This window comes from Drosophila rhopaloa, unplaced genomic scaffold (assembly GCF_018152115.1).
Source record: "Drosophila rhopaloa isolate 14029-0021.01 unplaced genomic scaffold, ASM1815211v1 contig_163, whole genome shotgun sequence".
Lineage (NCBI taxonomy): Eukaryota > Metazoa > Arthropoda > Insecta > Diptera > Drosophilidae > Drosophila > Drosophila rhopaloa.
In genome coordinates, this window is record NW_025335043.1 from 756,906 (window position 1) to 770,441 (window position 13,536).

Sequence of the window (13,536 nt, forward strand, 5' to 3'; positions counted from 1 at the left end):
TGAAAAATCTCATAGAATCAGGGGCTTAGTAAAAAAAGGGTACCATAATTTGAGTTCCTTTGTTTTGGATAAATAAAAATTAGTTTTGTATATTTTCTTCTAAATACTTTTAACTTTACATTTTACTCTTCCTGATTTAACATAATTAGAGAATGCACTTAAGGAACTGGTTTCGAAAATTCCTGTAATACTTGTTTATATAATACTTATACTTATTTAAGCTTGTGTTCTAAGAACATCAACAAATATAGAAAGGAAGATATACATTTAAAACTATTAAATTATTTAATATAAATATAAAGTCCGACAACATTAACTTTACACTTATCTTAATTTAAAACAACTCGTAAATATACCCATATAACCATCAATAAATAAATGTCTGAATGGCAAAGCAATTCAGTTGGTGGATTCAAAAAAATAACACAAAAAATTGGTTTTGAAATTTGGTATAATTATACTCCTCAAATTTGGGTTTTTGAAACCCCTCTTAGCCTCTTCCTACACCCCTGTCGTGACCAATACGTGTGCATCACAATATTTTGTGGGATTCGCTCACTGTAGCCTCGTCTACCTGTTGCCAACTAAACTTTTTTTCGTGCTGGCTGGAAAAAAGTGAGTTAAGAGCCGCTCGCGGCCAACTCTGGAGCGCAGTTTGGTTGAGTTTGTCGAGCGGTACGGTTGCTCGGCGGTCGGCATCGCAATCGCAGTTGCAGCTCGAGCTTGAAGTGTCCAGCGATAAACCCGTCGTCGCGCTGTCGGTACGTGGAGCAAAATTCACCGAGCTGAGCTGAGCTGAACGCTCGCCAGTTGATCGTGCGGAACCCCATTGAAGCCAGCATTCGAACATTACACAAAACGTCTAAAATTGTATACAGAAACGACGATTTTCTGTTTTAGGTTTTGCTGCTGCTGCTGTTTTTTGTGTAAACAATAAATAAAAGTTTTAAGCCCAAGTGTGTTAAGTGTAACGAAATCGAAGGGACTATTACCCACACTACAAGTATATACGGAATAAAAAGCCATACCTGTATGATCTGGGTGACCATTAGATACACGTATCCATTGGGTTGAGTATCCGTATCTGTATCTGTGTATCTGTAATCGTAAACGCGTCGCACGCCAGCGCGTGTCTCCAGCTTTAAATGGCCTAGGCGGCTCCGTAAACCAAGCTCCCAGTTACCAGCTCCCAACTGGTCAAGTTTACTTTTATTTATGTTTTTTTCGCCCGATCCGCTTAGGTGTGCAGTCGGCATTCTATTGACTGAATAAGCGGCAACGCCAAATTCGGATGCAATTTTTCAATTGAACATGCTTAATGAGTGAAGAGCAATTAGAAAGATGTATATATATTAACAGAAATGACTAAAAATAGCGAGGTAATGAAGTAATTGATTGTGCTTTGTTGTATAATCCACACGCGAATGATAAATTGAATGTATTTTGATATATTAGCGAATAAATTAAAGTTTTAAGCGATCATATGAGTGCCAGCAATAAATCAATGTAAATTAATGAAAAGCTTTATATTTTTAAAGCCTTCTACAAAAGATTAATAGTGATAAACTTGAATACTTTAACAAACACGTTAATTTTTTCCCAAAAGTGGTGTTTAAATCGCTTCAATAATACTTAATGAGTTTATGGAGAATGCTAACAATGCTAACAGAAATCGGCTCCATGCCTAGATATATCTGCTTTATTGTGTGCTAATGAGGCCCAAAAACTCCCACCTCTCAAGTAGTTATTTCTGGGAACGACTCCCGAATGAAAAAAGTACAAGTGGCAGGCAAATTAAAGAGCCATTGCTTTGACTCATTTGGTAAACAAATTGCGGAGCAAATACGTCAGAAGAAAGTGAAATTTATTCGAGCCAAATTCGTCACCAATCAAAGTCGGCTCTTTGTGTGACTTACTCCATATCGCGTATACGCAATGTGTTTTTTTCAAGAAGCTGCAACCTCTCATATCTTGGGCACTGACTGACAGGTTGTTTGTTCAGATAATATATTACCACAGAAGTGGACAGCTAAGATTAAATCTCCGCGCAGGGTCAATGACTACTATTTGTCCCCAAAGAACATGCAGATTGCGAAACTTTCATCTGCCAGCCAGTGTAAATAACTAATCTGCGAGGCACGACTATCTTTAATTATTTCTCAACTGCTAAACAATCGAATAGTTCTTGGGAAACCAGTGGTAGTGGGTGGTTTCTCCAGCCGTGTAATCAAACGCCATCGTGACTTAACTTGGCCTAGACCTCTGTTCACAACCGGTTGGGTCTTACATTCCTGAAGATCACCTGCTATGTTTGTAAACGAAATTAACGCGCTAAAGTGAAAATTGATGGAGTTCCCCATGCCTGGAATCAGTATAGCTTAAGCCCGATGTAGAACCCGTTCTGTTGCCTCTGTCTGGTTATGGCTTATGCAAATATTTGCAGCTTCGACTAGCGCTAAGGAGCAAATACAACAGGTTTCAAATATTCGCATTTACAGGCCCAAGTTGATAACACTTTTTCAAAACTTAGTGATCGGCAATCGTTCGATTAATCAAAATCGCGTCGGAGAAACGCAGCATAAATGGAATTAATCAAGACCCGAATCATCAGAAAACGGGAAACGATAAAAACTCGTGGCGCTGACGGCGCAAATTAAGCACTCACAAAAAAATACAGAGAAACTGCCGAATTTTTGCCCAACCCAAGGTTTTCTCAGGAAAAAAAAAATATCGAACCAAAACTCCCGACATCAAGCCGTTCAGATAACTTGCCATTGAGGAGAGTCTACAGTTTTGGGGAAATCCTGGCCACAAAATGATGTTTAAGTACTCAAAAAAAATAAACAAAAGGTTAAAAAGGGAACCCATAATAATTGTGTATACAAGGTGATTGCAATAAAGTGAAGTGAAACAAAAAATATCTTATAAAGTGTATATTATATATTAAACCTTTAAAATAGTGATAAATTTAAATATGGCCATAACTCTGTTCTCAGCTTTTAACACCGCATTTCACCCGAACTGAAAGTGCATAGCCAATAAAATAAAAATCAACAAAATGGAAAACAGCAGCAACAACAGAAACACCACAGAAAAATTGTTCGATACGTGCCGGAATTTAAGTTGAGCTTTTTAGCCCTCCAGTATTATTTGCATGGATTGCATGTGTATTTCTTTTTACATTTTTACCAGGCGCATGTGACCGCCCACCACCTGTCTTCTATTGTTGGGGATACAGTCAAGCTCCAATAAATCGAATATTTAATGCATCACTAATAATTCATTTTTTAAAACATTAAAAAAAAGATTTGATTTTTTTTTAAATTATTTTTATTTAAAGTGTTTTCAGTAAAATAAGAAGTTGTATCTTAATTTATTATTAAATTTTGTATTTTTCCTCTTAATTATATCTGACGAAAACCAATTTAAGAACGTATATTTTTAAAGAAATTCTTTAAATTCCACATTACAAAATATATTGTAATTATTTTACACTTTTCAAGTAGTATTTTGTTAATTTTTAGGAGAAGCTTAAAAACCCAAATCGAGGAGAGAGCGAGAAAGAGAGAGAGTCGCAGCCTGAGCGGCGGGGGTGTGAGAGAGAGGGAAAGCAGCCAACGGCGACGCTGCTTTCAATGACGCGACAACAAAAACAATTAACAAAATTCGCGTCAAACAACAACTACAATTCGGCCTTCTCCATATTGGCAGCGGCCCAGCGCCGGCAAAAAAAAAAAACAATAAAACCCAATTGTTTGTGATTAAATAAACAAAACAAGATCAGCAAAAAAAGCTAAGTCAAAAAGAAGGGACCTCTACAAACAATGACCGTCTCATATGCGGGTGAAGTGCCAAACGGAAGCAGCTTCGGCTGCTTCTGGAAGATCCTATGGAAGTAAGTAGTAATATCTATAGGAAAATATAGATGAAACACTTAAAAACCGATGTGGTTTCTGATCTGAAAACTATAGAATTCAACAGAAGAAAGTCTAGTCTTGTAATCATTAAGAAATATTTTTCTGTTCATTGAAGCAATTCACTAACAAAACAAAAGTTAAATCAAGAAAACAACATATTTAAAATTATTTACCCAAATAAAACTAAATACTTAATAACAAATTAAATTATTTAGAGCATTAATAACTATTTTATACAAAAGATTTTGTACCAAAATGTCATTAAACATAAAGCATAAAACTTAGGTATACAACAGGGTCTTAAATATCTGGGTCACCACCTGAGAGGTACCGATTCCGGGGATTTTTCCGCATTACTCATTCACCTGTTCGAGTGTTTACCAACCCAATTAACATCCAATACTCTGAACCTCTCTATTCAGACCCCATATTGACAGCTCTTCCCGGCAATATATGGTTTCAGGTTATTTTGTTTTTAGAGTGTGTTTATTTTTAACCCCAGTTCGCTTTAATTGTTTCCCAAGTGCAGTCACTCGTAACTGGGCAGTTAGAATAGCAATTCCAGTTCCAGTTACTGTTGCACAGTTCCAGTTTTTGCTATTCAAACCAGAAAGAAGAAAAATTGGTAGCTTTACCACCCAAGTTCCGAAAGCTCAGTTGATAAGGCACACATTCTGTAATGGATTTACTAATTGGAAACTTATGCAAGCGACTTTTATGGCTGAGAAAATGTGAAAATTACTTAAAAAACATATTGTTTTAAACGATAACCCCGCGTTCCAATAGTTAAAGTTTTTTTTACTTATTTTCTTGAACAAAGGTTAATGCCACACCAACCCAAATTTTAACAAGAAAGGAAAGCTAACTTCGGGCGGAGCCGAAGTTGAAATACCCTTGCAGAATATTCTGCAAATTATATTCTCCAAAATTATTCATATGATGCATTCTTAATACTCATAAAAAATCCCAACTTCCTAACTTTAAAAACACCAAAGTTATGGCATTTCCAATCGTTCAGTTATGTATATGGCAGCTATAGAATATAGTCGGCCGATCCTTATGAAATTTGATATGTCGGATTGATTGGGCAAAAAATAAAACCCATAGAAAATTCCAACTTCCTAACTTAACAAACACTTAAGTTATGGCATTTCCGATCAATCAGTTATATGGCAGCTATAAGATATAGTCGACCGATCCTTATGAAATTTGGTAGGTCGGATTGATTGGCCAAATATAAAACCCATAGAAAATCCCAACTTCCTAACTTAACAAACAGCAGAGTTATGGCATTTCCGATCAATCAGTTATATGGCAGCTATAGGATATAGTCGGCCGATCCCGGCCGTTCCGACTTATATACTGCGTGCAAAGGAAAGAAGGGTGTGTGCAAAGTTTCAATTCGATATCTTTAAAACTGAGAGACTAGTTCGCGTAGAAACAGACAGACGGACAGACAGACGGACAGACAGACGGACAGACAGACGGACAGACGGACAGACGGACAGACGGACATGGCTATATCATGGCTATATCAACTCAGGAGGTGATCCTGATCAAGAATATATATACTTTATAGGGTCGGAGATGTCTCCTTCACTGCGTTGCACACTTTTGACCAAAATTATAATACCCTCTGCAAGGGTATAAAAAGAAGAAGGCAAGCGAAACCTTGATCAAAACAAACAGAACAAAGACCCCACCTGAATAGTACCAGTTTCAAAGCGGTTATGCCAATCATTATACATATATTTTTTTATAATGTATCAAATCACACTTTGGGACATTAGAATTCATTGGAACTGACATGCAAGATTGGAATACCTCCATTAAAAAAATCTTTCAGAACTAGCGACCCATTAACCACGAAAACATAATTTAAAGAAATGATCAGCTAAAAGGGGGACTTGTATAAATGTCCGATGAGGAAATCATTTTCAATCAAACAAAACCAGTTAGTTACAGTTCAAAGTCGTCTAAGCCATGAATTCCTCGACTACTACCTTTAAGTTATTTAATTAAAATCCCTTTCCTCTTTTAACAGATGGCGCGGCAGCGTTTACAAATTGATCTGGCGCGAATTAGTTGCGTATCTGTGTTTATACTATACTATAAATGTTATCTACAGATTTGGCCTGACAGAAAGTCAGCAGGCGTAAGTATTAATAGAGTTTCTCTTAAGCAACTTGGCCATAATAATCTTTGTATTTCAACAGCATTTTTAAGAAAATTCGCCTGTACTTTGGGCAGCAAAGTGAAAGTATACCCATGTCCTTTGTGCTGGGCTTCTATGTAAATTTGGTGGTGAAACGCTGGTGGGAGCAGTATCGTCTTTTGCCCTGGCCAGATACGTTGGCCCTGTTCATAAGTGCAGCTATACCCAACTCAAATGGCGGCGTAAATGTAAGGCAATAGTTTAATAGATTTAACCCAACGAACTCGTTTTTAACCAACTTAAACACCTAAATAAACAGAACGAAACGGGTCGCCTAATGCGTCGTAATATCATGCGCTATATGGTTCTGGCCTATGTGATCACCCTGCAGCGAATTTCCCTCCGAGTGAAACGTCGCTTTCCCACCACCCAGCATCTTGTGGATGCGGGTCTGATGCACGAGTCCGAGATGAAGATCTTCGAGGCTCTGAATGCGAAGAGTCCCATGTCCAAGTACTGGATGCCCCTGGTCTGGGCCACCAACATTATCAATCGAGCCAGGAAGGATGGCCTTATTGCTTCGGATCATATTGTCCAAACCATTTTGGTGGAACTCTCAGATATACGTAGACGTTTGGGTGGTCTTATTGGCTACGATACGGTCTGTGTTCCTCTGGTCTACACTCAGGTGAGTTTCACAAATACATAGATATAGTAGGTTACATATTTCAAAATTATTTAAAATCCAAATAAGCCTATCTGTATCTTTATTAAAAGTCATATTTTGCAAAGTTAATATATTCAACGATCTGTCACCTGATATCTTTGAATAATTAAATTTAAATAAAATGATGATAAATATAATAATGAAATCAATATTTTCAGGTGGTTACACTGGTGCTGTATACCTATTTCATAGCTGCCCTTTTGGGCCGTCAGATGTTACCCAATGTATTGGATAAAAACGGTCGCGAAGATCCCGATCTATACTTTCCCCTCTTCACGGTCTTGCAGGTAAACTATTAATTCGTATAATTTAATTTTAATTTTCCCGCTTGATTTATGACGGCTTAGAAGTTATCTTAATTTGCACGTTCCGCCTTATTTACCATAAATCAGAGTCAAATTTGCACGTCTCGGCGTTTTGTAAAAGTTTAAAACTTGTTGCGGTTTTTTGTTATTCGCAATTGTTTTTGCTGTTTTTCGACGAACTAAGTGGTCGAATGTAATGGCTATACCTTGTTAGCGATATGCCGCACCGATGGTCTATATATAGTTTACTGTATAATGGCTATATCATGATATGACCAGTTACAACAGTTGTGTTTGCTGTTTTCCGTTTTGGTTTCTGCGGTTCTCCGCTAGGGACAGATTTCAAGTGCCTTATGTAAACGATTCGCGGTCACGTTCCACGTAATAAGTTGGCATTATTCCAGGCTCTGGTCTGGTTTGTGTTTCTCCGCGATATAAATCTGTGACAAGTGTTTAGTTATCATTATTAACTGTTAATGTCCATGCCGTATAATTTGAAGTCACAAAAAGTGAATGGAATTGCGAAGCTTTCCCTGGCGTGCCTTTTAAAATGTTCCCAAGTTCTGCTGAAATTGTTTATTTTTTATGATGTATTTACTCGATCCAATCGCTTTCAATTAATCTTTGCAGTTTGTTTTCTACGTGGGCTGGCTGAAAGTGGCCGAGGTGCTAATCAATCCCTTTGGCGAAGATGACGATGATATCGAGCTCAACTGGCTGATTGACCGGCACATCAAGGTGAGTCACAGGTGCAGATAATTTGCACGATCTTTACGTAATTCGATGTGGCACATTGTCTTCAGTAAAACCATCCGATAAAAATTTTTAATAAGCAGTGGCAATAATTCCTGCGGTGAATGCAACCATAAAACAATCATCATTCGTTAGAGATGCGAACAAAAGCCCCCCTTTGAATTTGACCAAAAACCCGAATAACTCCCAATTAATTTCATTTAGCATGAGGTAGATAAACGCACTAATTTTTTTTATTAAATTAAGAACAGTGTTTGGAACAGATGGTCTACGAATCCAAATTCTTCGAAACTCAGCAATTAACTCAAACCTTGAGCAGCTCAAATCCTTAAGATACTTATACGTATCTGGTCAGGGGGTAATATCCATAATTATAATTTCATAGGTTTCCAAGTATTATGACTGCTGAAATCTGAATTCGCTTATTGGGTTAGCATGCGAACTAAGTAAAGATTTTTTCGCTCTTGAAGCGATAATCGCTTGAGTCAGCCACTTCTTGGATTGCTGCTGAAAGGCAAAGAACATGTCTGTCTGCCACGTGCTAAAAATAACAGGCATTCTCCACATAGCCAACAAAACACTCAGGAGGCAAATATTATTAACTGCATAACGAATTTTAAATTGCCTTGAATTAAAAAAAAAATGTTATATTTATATCCATTTTAGTACATTTTAGTATATAATTATATCCACCTGAGAAAAACATTACGATAGAGTGATAAAATAAGAAAAAATTACGAATTTGTAGACACATTTATTCAGTGTTGAGTATAAGCTGCAATTTCTATTCAATTAAAAAAATATTTCCGTTTTTGCACAAACTAAAAAGCAATGAGCTAATGTCCTAAAATATAGGAAGAATACATTTCCATTTAAAGCAGATTTATTTAAAGGTAATATTCATTAATCCAGCAAAACTTAGAAAATAATTTTGAATCATGAGAATGTTGTAATACATTTACATTTAATAAACAATATATAGGAAGTTTCTTTAAGTTTTTAATAAAGCAATGAATACAAGTTAGTTCAAAATTTCCCTGTGCCTGTAAAACGATCTAAATAAACCTTTATCCATGAGATTAGAAATAATACAATAATAGTATTCCATGTATTTGGGCTCAGGCTTTCATTACAAGGTCTTCAGATAGAAAAAAAAATATTTCTGGTAAAATCCAGAATATGGAAATTAAGAGCAAGATTAGGGCATCACAATTCGACTATATTTCTGACGCTTCTGATGCTGATTGAAGTTTTGGACTTGGGCTTTGGAGCTCGATGTTGCTCTGTGTTAGGAGCGCGTTTTGCATGTGTGCAGTGTGTACGTTCGTATCTGTGTTTGGGGCCTGCCGTTGCTTGCAATTATTTACAAAAGTTAGCGGCAGCAGCAGCAAAAGTAAATTGAAAACAGGTTTTTGTTCAAAAAATGAGAAAAAAACAATACAAAAAATGCGAACTGAAAACATTGAAACCTCTTTTGTAGAGCTTTATCATTGACTGTTTTCGTGTGTGTTTTTATGGTCACCGCTGGGTTTACTCGGTTTCGGAAATGCATCCCAAGCGGTCGAGCACACAAATGCCCGCTTTGAGCCCGGTTATCAGCAGGGGGTTAATGCCAACACCTCTGCCAGGTTTTGTGGCCCATTTCCACTGCACTCCACACGACCAGACGTGACTCTTGGCTCAGTCGCTCGTAAATGGCAAATTGAAAACAGATCGCGGCGAAGTGATTAAGCAAATGAGTATTTTTTATACCTTTGCTTATTATTATTATTTCTGTTTTTATTATTTGCAATTTTTCTCTTGTGGGATGTGTGCTGGTTTTGTTATGGAATAATTAAAAACTTGTAAACAATTTCACTTTTTCTTTTGTTTCGATGTGGGCCAGTAGCCACGGTTCAATTGTGACGTAATTGGGCTAAGTGCCTCCTCGAAATAGTCAGAAAATCGCAAATGGCAAACACGTTTCGATATTGAACAGCCCTCGACTGATCCACTTTTTGATAAACTCGCTTTCAGGCTGCCTACATGATCGTCGACGAGATGCACGAGGAGCACCCAGAGTTGCTGCGGGATCAGTACTGGGAGTGCGTGGTGCCCAAGGATCTTCCCTATACAGTGGCGTCCGAACATTACCGGAAGGACGAGCCCAAGGGCTCCGCCGAGAAGTACAAGGTCAAGAAGGAGGACGCCATGTACGCCAACATAATGCCGGGCGGCGGAAAACGGATGCTTAGCGACGATGTCTACGCGGATTACGTGAGTACAGATATATAAATATAAATTTATTTGGAGGATCCAAAAAATATATTATTTTTAAACTTATTAGTTACCAGCATTCTTTCTTTAACGGGAAAATAACTTCCATATTTTTAATTAGGTCTAATAAGACAATAAAGAATAGAAAATTCGTTGAAACTAGATTTAGTACTTTAAAGACTCAATTGCAACATATTTATTTTACATTTTTAGAACTCACTTAGTGGCTTGAAAAAGGTGGAACCGTAAATAACACTAAAATAGTGTTGTTAGTTAACAAGCACTAAATTTAGAAATCCACTAAAAATTCAGATTGATAGCCACTGTCAGCTACTGTGTTATTGCTCTACCTATAATAATGATGAGGCTTTTAGCGTTTTGGGAAATATATTCCCAAAGCATAATTTATTTATAGAAGCTTATTTTAAGTTTTTTATATTATTGGAAATTTTATAGTGTTATGCATTTCCGAAAGATAACTGGGTGGTAATTTCGGTCTAGAGGACACCTTTTGATAATGTACTTAACCAATAATAGGAGAGCGTGGACACCCCAATGGTGGAAAGGCGGAAGAATAACTGGCTGGTGAGGCAGCTATCCCGCATGGGTTCGATGAGAAGCCAGTCGACAGCCTACTCCTCCGGCGGAATGCCCTTCAACCGGAATCGCCTCAACTCCGTGTACTCTAGTCCAGAGTCTGGTCTGCCCCTGACCATCCTGCAACAGCAGCAGCTGCAGCAGGCGCATCAGCAACAGCAGGCGGGTTCGCAGCCAAGTAAGCCAAGTATCTATGGAAAGTTTGTGCATCGCAAATCGCTCAGGGCACAACGTCAACTTATCAAGCAAAGTGAGTAAATATTTAGATATAAAATTGGTTATAATCAAATTTAAAATACTCTTTATTATAATGTAATAATTTATATAAAATAATAACAAAATGTTTAATTTAGATATGAAAAGAAAGACCATACTAGAAACATTTGGTTTCTAGATTTCTGGATTAGACACAAATTTTTTTTCTAATATCATTATTAGATAAAGCCAAACTCAAAAGATTATCATAATTCGATAAAGCTAGATTTCAATTTCTTCTTATCGTTTTTAAAGAATTTGATTTCACTTATAATTTGATGTCTAATTATTATATGCCCCCAAAAGTATGCATCCCAAAATAAAACTTTTTCTTTATTTACAGACTCCAAGCTAAATGGCCTAAATGTGAATGTGGCCAAGACCAGACCAAGGATTCCCACGCCGGAGGTAGCCAAGGATGGCAGCACGAATCCAGGTGAGTGAGACCCACAACCCATGCACGAAACCTGCAACATGTTGTTAAACCTGCACCACTCCCGTGTAGCCACCAGTTCGGTCCTCATGGCACCACAGCAGCTGAGCACCACCAGCACACCACCGGGCATGTACCCCACCTCCTACGCACCCGACACCCTTCTGCACCAGGAGAGCGGCCAGGTGCTGGGCACGCTGCTGCTCTCGCCCATCAAAGAGATGGATAGCTCATCGTCCAATAACACTCTGATTCCAGGACATCCCGCCACCGCCGCCCTGGCAGCCAGCATGAAGGAGGGATTCGCAGCAAGCAGTAAGTGAAAATGTTTTAAAAGGACAAAGCTTTCATTGTCTTGACATTTTTGATAGCATAGCTAAAATGTTCACATCCTAAAATATTAGAACAAGTTTTTGTTTTTTAAATCTTAAAAAACACAGTAAAGAAAACTAAAAATTTAAAAACAATTTGATCTAGTTACATATATGGTATTTTTACGCATATTTCCAAAATACTTAAACAATACATTTTTTAAATACTAAAAAAAACAATATGTACATCTATATTAAAAACTTTGTTTTCTATATTTTTGGTACTAATATAAGATTTGTTTAACGTATAAAGGATAAAGCTTTTAGATATATGGAGTAAACTAAAGAGAACTAAAATATAATGAATGCCTTCTAATTTCCAGATATTCCCGCTGCTACGAACATCACCACATTATCCTTCCCCTTCAGCGTGACCAGCAGTGGTGGAGAAACCGGGACGCTGAGCATCCTGCCCATTACGGCCAACGCCCAGTTGCCCACGATCACCACCACAGCCAGTGGGTACGATCCCAACGATGTGATCACCACGATACCGGTATCGCTGTCCATCCAGAGATCGCCATCAGCACTTTCCATTGTGGAGCTGACCGGCACCGATGTGCAGGATGGTTATAGCAACGGTGGGTCAAGCAATGGAAATGGTGGAATCACCACCACGGCCCTGCTCTCCGTTAAGCCCCTCAACGGGAACCCAAACATATCGCGAAACAACAGCTTCAATTTGAGCCTAAATCTGCAGGATCCACAGCAGCGATCCTCGGTGAGATCTGCGGGAAGACCCGCGGATACGACGGACACCTCGGCCACGATGCCAATGCCTCAGAGGAGCGGAGGTCTGGAAGTGGGAACGGGGGGATCTTCGGCACCCTCAACACTGGCGAAACACAAGCCGGAACAAAAGACCGGAGAGGTCTATGTGTGACATTCAAATCCTCCGGATTAGATTGGTTTAAATTCGATCGGAATTCGAAGGACGTAATTAGACTTAAGAACCAATGGCTTTTCGCCACCCGGAACCACTTAAATGATATTAACAGTAGCCTGGAAAAGTTTGATTTGTACAAGGACAAAAAGTATTTATGTCCCATCACTTTTCTAATAGCAAACCAATCAGGAAGTCTGACACCGTTTTTTATTTTAATTGTTTTTAAAGGAATTACGAAAATGAATAAAAACAATACACATTTTATTTAGAATTCCAATAAAACGTAATCTTTATAAAAGCGGTATCAGACCCCTATATTTTGTACTTTAAGTCCAGCTCAACAAAATTCTAGTAAATACAAGAAGAACATTACCAACCAATTGTAACTGTACAGAGTATTGTATATAGTTAGCTTATATAATAGGAAATTGACTTATTGTTTTGGCACTTGCCATATTAGTTAAGCGTTTTAATCTTTGCATAACTTTATAAAGAATCTCTATCTCGTGTAGGCAGTGTAAATACTTGTAAACCAACACAGTATGTGATATGCGATTGTTATTCAGCTAGATTTTGTATCTTTACAAGTACAGATAAATAAGTGCCTAAGTTTATATTCTGTAATTATAATCCCATGTATGTGAATGTAAGAAAATAATGCAATTGTGGCTTTTGTGCAGATAAAGACGCAACTTCTTTTAGTTATACTTTGAAATAAAATCAATCACTTAACAAAGAAGTTTTTGAAATATACTTGTTGGAATAAGAGATACTGAAGAGTAATTTATGACATTTCACACTGACACTCTTTCCTTGATCAATTGAGACTCTTCGAACCTACCCCAAGAGAAAGATCAATTAGAATTTGAACCCCAACGGTG

General features: G+C 37.7%; 1 protein-coding gene across 2 annotated transcripts; it reads left to right on the top strand.

The window, feature by feature from the left end:
• The first annotated feature begins 659 nt into the window (after window positions 1–659).
• Window positions 660–13,394, top strand: LOC108052637 (bestrophin-2). Of its 2 annotated transcripts, XM_044457877.1 has the most exons (12): window positions 660–761; window positions 3,525–3,895; window positions 5,962–6,072; window positions 6,134–6,320; window positions 6,392–6,760; window positions 6,958–7,086; window positions 7,735–7,842; window positions 9,874–10,113; window positions 10,651–10,960; window positions 11,309–11,401; window positions 11,471–11,713; window positions 12,093–13,394. In XM_044457877.1, the coding sequence occupies exons 2-12, from the start codon at window positions 3,825–3,827 to the stop codon at window positions 12,650–12,652; spliced, it is 2,421 nt and encodes an 806-aa protein (XP_044313812.1). In that variant the 5' UTR covers window positions 660–761; window positions 3,525–3,824; the 3' UTR covers window positions 12,653–13,394. The 2 variants fall into 2 exon arrangements, with proteins under 2 accessions (XP_044313812.1, XP_044313813.1); XM_044457878.1 differs by lacking the exon at window positions 660–761 and having other exon boundaries at window positions 11,657–11,713.
• The last annotated feature ends 142 nt before the right edge of the window (window positions 13,395–13,536 follow it).